This window comes from Entelurus aequoreus, linkage group LG22 (assembly GCF_033978785.1).
Source record: "Entelurus aequoreus isolate RoL-2023_Sb linkage group LG22, RoL_Eaeq_v1.1, whole genome shotgun sequence".
Lineage (NCBI taxonomy): Eukaryota > Metazoa > Chordata > Actinopteri > Syngnathiformes > Syngnathidae > Entelurus > Entelurus aequoreus.
The window spans coordinates 33,184,820-33,197,027 of record NC_084752.1 but is presented as its reverse complement, the minus strand read 5'-3'; the positions used below and the strand labels follow the sequence as shown (position 1 = coordinate 33,197,027).

At 40.0% G+C, this 12,208-nt stretch overlaps 1 protein-coding gene across 4 annotated transcripts in view; it reads right to left on the bottom strand.

Annotated features, from left to right (window-relative positions):
- Window positions 1–12,208, bottom strand: part of si:dkey-162b23.4 (sodium/hydrogen exchanger 9B2) — a 64,818-nt gene that overhangs the window by 20,879 nt on the left and 31,731 nt on the right. For all 4 annotated transcript variants that reach the window (XM_062032936.1, XM_062032937.1, XM_062032934.1 and 1 more), the window contains exons 6-8: window positions 10,097–10,224; window positions 9,856–10,031; window positions 281–387 (exon numbers count right to left, since the gene is read on the bottom strand). In XM_062032936.1, the coding sequence (XP_061888920.1) occupies window positions 281–387; window positions 9,856–10,031; window positions 10,097–10,224 (411 nt within the window). The remainder of the gene's footprint in view (window positions 1–280; window positions 388–9,855; window positions 10,032–10,096; window positions 10,225–12,208) is intronic.

Sequence of the window (12,208 nt, the reverse complement as noted above, 5' to 3'; positions counted from 1 at the left end):
AAAATATTAAATGGCTAAATAAAACCTCTGCCTTTTTTAATGAATACTTGTGCCCACTATGCTACTGTACAGTATTTTAATGTCGGTCATTATGGTGGTACTTATAGAGCCAAGTTTTTTCTGAGGTGGTACATGGTTAAAAAAAAAGTTTGAGAACCACTGCCTTATCCGATTTAATGTTCAATCATTCCAAGCACGGATAAGGGAACCCTCCAGGGCTCGCAGTGGCAAAAGGCGTGCTGGTCGCACATCGATGTTGCATGACAGTCTTCGTGTTTACCTGGTCGTGGCTGGGAAAGTACTGAATGAGGAAGCCGAGCAGGATTCCAGCAAGGAGACCACCGGCCACCTCCAGCACGCCCCTCAAGAGGTTGTACCAAGTGGACCCTACAAGCAAGAAAGGGGGAATTTTTAGGCAGTTTGGAATCAAATATGGCAGCTTTTTGTGTACATCGGGCATGTTACTTTCACAATATTACACTTCAAATTATGTAAGAAATCCAAGAAGTTGTGCTAAGATTCTACAAAACCCAAAATCAGTGAAGTTGTCACGTTGTGTAAATGGTAAATAAAAACAGAATACAATGATTTGCAAATCCTTTTCAACTTATATTCAATTTAATAGACTGCAAAGACAAGATATTTCATGTTCACACTGAGAAACACAATTTTTTTTTTGCAAATAATCATTAACTTAGAAATTAGTGGCAGCAGCACATTGCAAAAAAGTTGTCACAGGGGCATTTTTAACAACACTCAGTAAACATTTCAGACACATTTTTGAAGCTTTTCAGGTGGAATTCTTTCCCATTCTTGCTTGATGTACAGCTTAAGTTGTTCAACAGTCCGGGGTCTCTGTTGTGGTATTTTAGGCTTCATATTGCGCCACACATTTTCAATGGGAGACAGGTCTGGACTACAGGCAGGCCAGTCTAGTACCCACACTTTTTACTACGAAGTCACGCTGTTGTAACACGTGCAGAATGTGGCTTGGCATTGTCTTGCTGAAATAAGCAGGGGCGTCAGTGATAACGTTGCTTGGATGGCAACATATGTTGCTCCAAAAGCTGTATGTACCTTTCAGCATTAATGGTGCCTTCACAGATGTGTAAGTTACCCATGCCTTGGGCACTACTTTACCCCCATACCATCACAGATGCTGGCTTTTCAACTTTGCGCCTAGAACAGTCCAGATGGTTCTTTTTCTCTTTGGTCCAGAGGACACAACGTCCACAGTTACAAAAAACAATTTGAAATGTGGACTCGTCAGACCACAGAACACTTTTCCACTTTGCATCAGTCCATCTTAAATGAACTCGGGCCCAGGGAAGCCGGCGGCGTTTCTGGGTGTTGTTGATAAATGGCTTTCGCTTTGCATAGTAGAGTTTTAACTTGCACTTACAGATGTAGCGACAAACTTTAGTTACTGACAGGGATTTTCTGAAGTGTTCCTGAGCCCAGGTGGTGATATCCTTTACACACTGATGTCGGTTTTTGATGCAGTACCGCCTGAGGGATCGAAGGTCATAGGCATTCAATGTTGGTTTTTGGCCTTTCTCCAGATTCTCTGAATCTTTCGATGATATTATGGAGCGTAGATGGTGAAATCCCTAAATTCCTTGCAATAGCTGGTTGAGACATGTTGTTCTTAAACAATTTGCTCAGGCATTTGTTGACAAAGTGGTGACCCTCGCCCCGTCCTTGTTTGTGAATGACTGAGCATTTCATGGAAGCTGCTATTATACCCAATCATGGCACCCACCTGTTCCCAATTAGCCTGTTCACCTGTAGGATGTTCCAAATAAGTGTTTGATGAGCATTCCTCAACTTTCTCAGTCTTTTTTGCCACTTGTGCCAGCTTTTTTGAAACATGTTGCATGCATCAAATTCCAAATGAGTTAATATTTGCACAAATTAACAAAGTTTACCAGTTCGAACATTAAATATCTTGTTTTTTGCAGTCTATTCAATTTAATATAAGTTGAAAAGGATTTGCAAGTCATTGTATTCTGTTTTTATTTACCATTTACACAATGTGACAACTTTACTGCTTTTGGGGTTTGTATGAGAGTTTAAAACACAACAAAACACCAACAAACTAAATGTAATTATGCAGCATCAAAAAACAACCAAAGCCAAATACACTTTTTTAGTCAAACATAAGATATGTTAGAGCATTTTAAAGTTGCTTTTCCAGCATTTTACACATTATATATGCTCAAAATTAGGCTTTTATTCCATCAAATCACAAGAAATAGCCAATTTGCACTTAAATTAACCTTTCAACACGTTTCACAACTTGAAAATCCAACATTGACCGAAGTGGCAAAATAAAGGCACTAAGGGCCCTATTCTTTTGTTTGAGTTTAAAGGGGAACTGCATTTTATGGAGGAATTTTGTCCATCAACTGTACTTTGGTCATGTTGGCATACGACAGCGTATTCATTTCACAGACGCATCACAATGTTCACGATGTTGTTAAAAAAGTAACAAAAATAACTAATCATGGCAGGCTTTGTGGGAGACAACAATTACAACTCTGGCACAGACGAAGATCCAGAACCTTATATTTTTTAATCTGAATAAACAAAGTATGAGCTACAAGTTTTAGAAGCTGAGTGCTAAACAGATCCAGCAAGTAGGAGCAGTGCTCAACAAGAAATACAAACTATGAACATAATAAAACAATCACTTACTGTACAATGTCTGCTTTCACTGGAATGCCGACTGATGGGATGTTTATATATTCCCATTTAGATGAGGAATTAATCATCCAAATTTATGCTCTAGCTCGCGCGTTGAGGTCTGAGGGCCAGTTCCAACTTGTGGGGCCTAAAACAAGGCTTAAAACCAGGGGAGACAGGACCTTCTGTGTTGTTGGCCCTAAACTTTGGAATGTTCTGCCCCCTCATGTTAGAATAGCCCCCACTGTAGAATGTTTTAAGTCTCGTCTTAAAACCCACTTTTATTCTCTGGCTTTTAAATCTGTGTGAGTCGTGTGGTCCTCTGTGTCTTTTATTGTTTTATTCTATTATATAGATTTGTTTTTATTGTTTTATTCAATTTTATTGATGTCTTTTATTATTTAATTATATTATTTTTATTGTTTACTTGTTTCATTTAAATGCTTGTAATTTGATTAGTTTTTAGTGTTTCTTTTTTATGTGCAGCACTCTGTAGAGAGTTTTTGTTGTTGATAGTGCTAGATAAATAAAGGGGATTGGATCTGATATTCCTTACGCAGGAAAAAAAAAAAAAAAAAGTGGGTATAAGTTGAAGTCCAAGTTGACCAACTTCTCGGTTTATGGCCACATAATTCTACTATTCAGGTGAGAGGCATGATTTATAATCTGGAATTAACTTTCACCAGCTCAGAGGCGATGCAGCAGCTCACCGGCTAAGTATGTCAACACTGTAGCTGTCGTATGGTATACCGGTACTAGTATAGTATCTTGGTACTAATGAATCAAAAACGGTAATAAACTCTTTTTGAAAAGTGCCGGTTCCCCTTTATTTTATTTTAATTTTTTTTAACGGGTATGATGGCGCATCGTCACGTCGTGACATTGCTGGTTTTACGAGCAGAGGAGCATGTTCGGCAGCGCACAATCACAGAGTACTTACAAGCAGACACAGTGTGTAGACAGAAAAGGGAGAATGGACGCAGAAGTGCTTTAAGACATGGTTAGCGGCTAACGTCCATCCACAGTTCGCAGTGTTTTAGCTACTTCTAAATCACTAATCCTCGCCTTCATTGCGACAAAGTAAATTTCTTACAAGTAACATTATCACTGCAGGACGAGGAATAGCTAAACATGCTTCACTACACACCGTAGGAGGATACAATAGCTCACCGGCGTCACCGCAACAAAAGATAGCACTTCTGAATGTAAACAAATGCCATGGGTGGATCTACACCTGACATCCACTGTAATGATATCAAGTACAGGAGCGTACTTAGTCGATACTACTATGATATTTTTTATCGTCGCAAAATATTTTTTCCTTTTTATTAAAATTCATATTATGTTTATAAACCTGCGATGAGGTGGCGACTTGTCCAGGGTGTACCCCCCTTTCCGCCCGATTGTAGCTGAGATAGGCTCCAGCGCCAGCCCCCCAGCCCCACCCCCCCGCGACCCCGAAGGGAATAAGCGGTAGAAAATGGATGGATGGATGGATGTTTATAAACTCAGTAAATATGTCCCTGGACACATGAGGACTTTGAATATGACCAATGTATGATCCTGTAACTACTTGGTATCGGATCGATACCTAAATTTGTGGTATTATCCAAAACTAATGTAAAGTATCAAAGAAGAGAAGAATAAGTGATTATTACATTTTAGCAGAAGTGTAGATAGAACATGTTGAAACAAAAAATAAGCAGATATTAACAGTAAATGAACAAGTAGATTAATAATACATTCTTACAGTTTGTCCTTTATAATGTTCACAAAATAATATAATGATTAATGACACAAAATGTAACTGCATACGTCAGCAGGCTAATTAGGAGTCTTTGTTTGTTTACTTACTACTAAAAGACAAGTTGTCTAGTATGTTGTAATAAAAAACATATGTTTAATGCATCGTAAGATTTGTTGTTAAAATAAAGCCAATAATGCCTTTTTCTGTGGTCCCCTTTATTTAGAAAAGTATCAAAATACATTTTGGTACCAGTACAAAAATGTTGGTATCGGGACAACCCTTGTAGCTGTATAAAGTTAAAATTAAAGTACCAATGATTGTCACACACACACTAGGTGTGGCAAAATTATTCTCTGCATTTGACCCATCACCCTTGATCACCTTAATTTTTGGTGATTTAACCCCCAATTCCTATAAACTGGTTAGCTCCCTAAAAGTAGTTCCTCTGCGTTAGCACTCATAATAAAAATATCACAAATACTTGGTTAAGATTCTAATCACAACACGTAAATGGAGTAGTGTTGGAGGTTATTTTTATAAAGTGGGCTTTATGGGCGCAACAGATGACTTTCTTTAGCTGCATTGTTAGCCACTTCATACTTCAAATATATGCATAAAAAATGAAAAATGTGTTCCTTTCTTAAGGATTGTGAATGACAGGCAATTGCTTTTGTTCACGCTTAAAGTTTCGCACGTTTCTCTTATTTGTATTGTCCCATCCAGCCTGCCACGTAAGCCAGGCAAAGGCACTTAAGTCTGGAATGAAGGCGGGCTCATTACTCACCAGGCAGACTAGGTGGTGACACCTTTTTTTTTTGGTTGTGTGAAAATTGTGGAGCATGGAGTTTTACTAACGCTTGTAAACGTCACTGAAATCCATTAAAAAGACTGGAAAGAGCGAATCAATCCAGGCAATGCTTGTCATATGAACGTGTGTCGTCATGGCGATGGTGTGCGTGCACACCACAGCAGCATCTTCTCCCTGGTTGGAGATGAATATTGGCGATATATTATATATGCATTTTTAACTAAAGAGTCACGTAGTTCTTTGATCACAGTCGAATGGAATTGTTGCACACACTGAATGTTCGTTAGGACGATGGTGTCCAAACAAGGCCGATACACGTGCCGATATACAATGTGCATTTTGATTTTTGATACTTAATTCAGAGTGAAATTATATGCGCTGTGAATCTCTGGGCATCACATGATTCGACTCAAAATCAAAACTTTTTTTTCAATAACATTGGTTGCCAGTTCTATGATGAACTACATTCCTCCATAAAATAAACAAACAGCTGTGATACATTTATATATTACTTAAAATAAAACTGGTTTTGTTTAATAAAATTCTGTCCAAACATTTAATCAAGTAAAATAAAAATAAGACAACAAGAGAAGTATCCAACACTTCTCTTTTCTAAAGTCAATCTGCACAGCAGATATATATCATCTACAACAGTGATCTCCAACCAACGGTACCGGTCTGTGACGCATTGGCTACCGGGCCGCACAGAAACATTAATTAATTTATAAACTACCGTATTTTCTCTGACTTAACTTTGGCTTGTCCCACTAAACACACCAATAAGCTTGTTAATAGATGTACATTTAAACTCATTTGTTGTAGTACATGGGACAATGCACTAATGGTGTCCCGATACCAATATTTTGGTACGTGTACCAAAATATATTTCGATACTTTTCTAAATAAGGGGGACCACAAAAAATGGCATTATTTTCTTATTTTAACAAAAAATCTTAGGGTACATTAAACATATGTTTATTATTGCAATTTTGTCCTTAAATAAAATAGTGAACATACTAGGCAACTTGTCTTTTAGTAGCAAGTAAACAAACAAAGACTCCTAATTAGTCTGCTGACGTATGCAGTAACATATTGTGTCATTTATCTACCTATTATTTTGTACACATTATGAAGGACAAGTGGACAAAATTATTAATCTACTTGTTCGTTTACTGTTAATATCTGGTTATTTTCTGTCTACACACTGTGTCTGCTTGTAAGTACTCCGTGTGTGTGCGCTGCCAAACATGCTCCTCTGCTTGTAAAACCAGCAAAGACACGACCTGAGGACGACGGGCTGGTGGGGGGCCGGTACTTTTTAGAGGCGGTATAGTACCGAATATGATTCATTAGTATTGCGGTACTATACTTGTACCGGTATACCATACAACCCAACAATCCACATTAATGGACATATGTTAATGTGTAGCCAAAGGCTCATTTTTCATGCCCATTTTTTTGCTGTAGAAAGCCGGTCGGTGAAAATAATGCATACAATAAAGCGGTGCCTGGTGGAAAAAAGGTTGGAGAACCCAGATCTACAATACGTCAACAATATGATGTGCCTGAGTGGCTGGACAGGACAGATTTAAAAAGTAAATAAATAAAAAAAGGAATTGAAAATGTAATTAATATTAATATTTATTTAAACCTTTTTTTTTTTAATCAATTAAGAATCAAAACAATTAAAGTTAAACTACCAATGATTGTCACACACACACTAGGTGTGGTGAAATTTGTCCTCTGCATTTGACCCATCCCTTTGTTCACCCCCTGGGAGGTGAGAGGAGCAGTGGGCAGCAGCGGTGGCCGTGCCCGGGAATCATTTTTGGTGATTTAACCCCCAATTCCAACCCTTGTCCCATTTTTATAGTCTTTGGTATGACTGGGCCGGAATCTCACAACCTACCGATCTCAGGGCGGACACTCCAACCACTAGGCCACTGAGCAGGTTAATTTGATCCTCATTTCAATTTTCCAGGTGTCTGAATTGAAGTGATCAGAATAGTTTAGATCGTTTTCTGGAAGTTTTATTGATCATTGTATCATGTGTACACTGCATCCAAACTTCAAGTGCAATATAATGTTTCACCTTCCAGGGGCCCTGGATATATTGGAGCCTCAGAAGCGCGTAGGAGCTAAAGTGCTTAAGTCAATGGGGAGAGTACAGTGGAACCTCCATTTAAGAACCTCTCTATTTGCCAACTTTTCAGTTCACTAACTTGTATAGCGCCAAATATGTCTCTGTGTGCGAACGCTTCATTCATTCATTTTGTGTCCCGCTGGTAGCCATTTTGTGTTTGCTCGTATTGAAGAGATTGAGGTAGCTGGCATTCGTACCACAGTAAGTTTTTTAACTGTGATGAGAACTGACTTTTCTGGAAGAATATGCCAAAGCGAACCTATTTCACAGCGGAAAAGGCTACTTTTCTTTCAGAGTGTTCCAAGAATACACACAAGGACGGGTGCTCCCCCTCTGTCTGTTGCCTGTCTCCCCCCTCGAGAGCTGCTCCTTCGACGATGTTAATGTAATGTGAGTGGATTTTACTTTTTTAAATGCTTATCTCTGTAGCAATATGGTTGTTATATTTAAGGTTGTTTTGGATTTCTGATCGTTTGTGAGGGCACCAAAGAGACTTCTGGGTGTGACCATACGACCAGTTCAGCTTGTCGTTGTTGTTGTTATAGCTTGTTAATAAATAGAAAGTTGATCCATTACCCCCTCGTTATGTTTGTTTGATATACAGTACTGTATAACACATCATATTGTGTTCAAAGTACAGTTTTCCCGATACCAATATTTTAGTACCGGTACCAAAATGTAATTCGTTACTTTGATACTTTTCTAAATAAGAGGGACCACAAAAAATTGCGTTATTGGCTTTATTTTAACAAAAAGTCTTAGAGTACATTAAACACATGTTTATTATTGCAATCTAAGAACAATTTTGTCATACTAGACAACTTGTCTTTAAGTAGTAAGTAAACAAACAAAGGCTCCCAATTAGTCTGCTGACATATGCAGTAACATATTGTGTCATTTATCTACCTATTATTTTGTCAACATTACAAAGGACAAACAGTAAAAATTGATTATTAATCTACTTGTTCATTTACTGTTAATATCTGCTTATTTTGTGTTTCAACATGTTCTATCTACACTTCTGTTAAAATGTAGTAATCACTTATTCTGCTGTTGTTTGATACTTTACATTAGTTTTGGATGATACCACACATTAAAATATTGATCCGATACCAAGTAGTTATAGGATCATACATTGGTCATATTCAAAGTCCTCATGTGTCCAGGGACGTATTTCCTGAGTTTATAAACTTAATATGAATTTTAAAAAAAGAAAAAAATATTTTGTGATTATAATAAATATCAATGTAATCAGAGTAGTATCGACTAGATACGCTATTGTACTTGGTATCATTACTGTGGATTTTAGGTGTAGATCCACCCATGGCATTTGTTTACATTCAGGGGTGCTAGCTTGCTGTCAGCGGTGAGCTATTGTATCCTCCTACGATGATTAGTGAAGCATGTTTAGCTATTCCTTATCCTGCAGTGATAATGGTACTTGTAAGAAACGTACTTTATTTGTCGCCATGTAGGCCAGGATCAGTGATTTAGAAGTAATTAAAATGCTGGCGACTGCGGATGGATGTTAGCTGCTAGCTAGCTAGCCATGTCTTAAAGCACCTCTTCCTGAGGGTGTTTCAGTGTTATAACTTCACCTTTATCTTTACTTTTTAGGCAAAATGCGTCCATTCTCCCTTTTCTGTCTACACACTGTGTCTGCTTGTAAGTACTCCGTGATTGTGCGCTGCCGAACATGCTCCTCTGCTTGTAAAACCAGCATGACGACGCAGTGTCAAGCCCGTTAAAAAAAAAAATATTTAAAAAATGTGAAACCGGTACTTGTCAAACAGAATATAGTACCGTTTTTGATTCATTAGTACCGCGATACTATACTAGTACCGGTATACCATACAACGCTCGTTCAAAGTGTACAAACCTTCACTAAAATTGTGAATTTGGGGCGGTATAGCTCGGTTGGTAGAGTGGCCGTGCCAGAAACTTGAGGGTTCCAGGTTCGATCCCCGCTTCCGCCATCCTAGTCACTGCCGTTGTGTCCTTGGGCAAGACGCTTTACCCACCTGCTCCCAGTGCCACCCACACTGGTTTAAATGTAACTAAGGTATTGGATTTCACTATGTAAACGCGCTTTGAGTCACTAGAGAAAAGCGCTTTATAAATCACTAATTCACTTTTGTTGAGGTTGAAACCCATTAATCATATTTACATTGTTTAGGGAGAAATTTGCTTCACTATACAAACTTTTCTATTTACGAACTCTGTTTAAGAACCATCTAAGTACGTAAAATAAGGTTGCCCTGTACGTGGAAGACCAGATTTGACAGGGAATGCCCACATTTAAGAATCGCTCCACCCAAAGTGCCCATCTTGGATGAAAGCGCGAAGTTACAGACTGAAGTGGAAAAAGAGAATGCTGTGCAGCCAGTTGCGCACCTTTTTTCATTTCAGCACCTTGGAGAATAGGGCTCGGAGACAAATAGGGAGGGATTTAGCTTTCTGCTCCACCGTTACCTGAGGCAAAGGCCATGCCCAAGCATGTGGTGAACCCAGTGATGGCGAGAATGTCATCGAAGCTGCCTGCTGCCATGAGCAGAGTGGGGATGCCTTGCTCCACGCCGTAACCGTCCTTCTGCAGCAGCAGCATGGAGGGGACCACCACTGCTGGAGACACGGCACCGAGAACGAAGCTGCAAGGTGGAAGAGATGCTAGACAGACAACTCGGCAGATATAGATACAAGGATTGATATTTACCCGAGGATGAAGCCCCACACCCAGGGCAAACCCATCAGGAAGTGAGAGACCAGAGCTATGGTGCAGGCCTCGATGATGCAGGGCCCCATGGCCACACGCAGACACACTGACTTGAGTTTCTTCAAAGCCTGATAAAACACAACGTCACACAAAGATTATTTACCAGTCATGAATTAGCTTCAGAAAATACAGTCAAGTCCAAAACGATTCATACCTCCAGCACATTTTGACTTGAAGTTACTTTTTTTCAACCAGCAAGTTTTGCCTCGATTGGAAATGACATAGGCGTCTCCAAGAAGTAAAGACGATGTACAGTCGTGGTCAAAAGTGTACATACACTTGTAAAGAACATAATGTCATGGCTGTCTTGAGTTTCCAATCATTTCTACAACTGTTATTTTTTTGTGATAGAGTGATGAGAGCACATACTTGTTGGTCACAAAAAACATTCATGAAGTTTGGTTCTTTTATGAATTGATTATGGGTCTACTGAGAATGTGACCAAATCTCCTGGGTCAAAAGTATACATACAGCAATGTTAATATTTGGTTACATGTCCATTGGCAAGTTTCACTGCAATAAGGCGCTTTTGGTAGCCATCCACAAGCTTCTGGCAAGCTTCTGGTTGAATTTTTGACTACTCCTCTTGACAAAATTGGTGCAGTTCAGCTAAATGTGTTGGTTTCTGACATGGACTTGTTTCTTCAGCATTGTCCACACGTTTAAGTCAGGACTTTGGGAAGGCCATTCTAAAACCTTAATTCAAGCCTGATTTAGCTGTTCCTTTACCACTTTTGACGTGTGTTTGGGGTCATAGTCCTGTTGGAACACCCAACTGCGCCCAAGACCCAACCACCGGGCTGATGATTTTAGGTTGTCATGAAGAATTTGGAGGTAATCCTCCTTTTTCATTGTCCCATTTACTCTCTGTAAGATACCAGTTCCATTGGCAGCAAAACAGGCCCAGAGCATAACATTACCACCACCATGCTTGACGGACCAAAATTTTACCAGTATGTTAAATGCCCTACTAGAGGAGGAAACACTCTGGACCATGTTTACTCTAATATCAAAGAGGCATATAGAGCCATCCCCCTCCCCCACCTAGGCCAGTCAGACCACCTCTCCTTGATTTGATGCTCATCCCTGCCTAATCCCCCCCCCCCCCCCCAGATCAAGGACAACAGCAATAATAAAGACTGTTACAACTTGGCCTGAGGATGCACTCCCCCAGCTACAAGACTGCTTTGAACACACTGCATGGGATGTTTTCAAAGACCAAGACATGCCCACACAGACAGTCGGTACTATCCTACATAAAGTACTGTATCGGCAGTGTCACTGTGGAAAAAAGCACCCGGGTTTACCCAAACCAGAAACCCTGGATGACAAGCCAGGTCCGCATGCTCCTCAAGGCCCGCGACATCGCCTTCAGGTCAGGTGACAGTGCTCTATGCCAGTGGTTCCCAACCACCGGACCGATTGGTACCGGGCCGCACAAGAAATTAAAAAATGTTTTTTTTGTGTGTTTTTTTTAATTAAATCAACATAAAAAACACAATATATACATTATATATATATCAATACAGCCTGCAGGGATACACTCCGTAAGCACACATGATTGTATTTCTTTATGAAAAAAAATAATTAAATAATCATCATGAAGTGCTTCGAGAGGCTGGTCCTACACCACATCAAAGCCTGCCTCCCCCCCCACCCTAGACCCACAGCAGTTTGCCTATCGGGCAAACAGATCCACGGACGACGCCATAACCATGGCTCTCCACTCTGCACTGAGCCACCTGGAACACCGGGGGAGCTATGTCAGGATGCTTTTCATCAACTATAGCTCCGCCTTCAATACCATCATTCCAGACATCCTGGTCACCAAACTGCTGGACTAAGGCCTCCCCACACCCACCTGTCTTTGGATTAAGGACTTCCTGACCAACCGACCTCAGACAGTGAAACTGGGCCCCCATCTCTCCTCCTCCCGCACACTCAGCATCGGCTCTCCACAGGGCTGTGTGCTGAGCCCTTTGCTATATTCCCTCTACACCCATGACTGTAGTCCAGCCCACCCGGAGAACACCATAATCAAATTCGCCGATG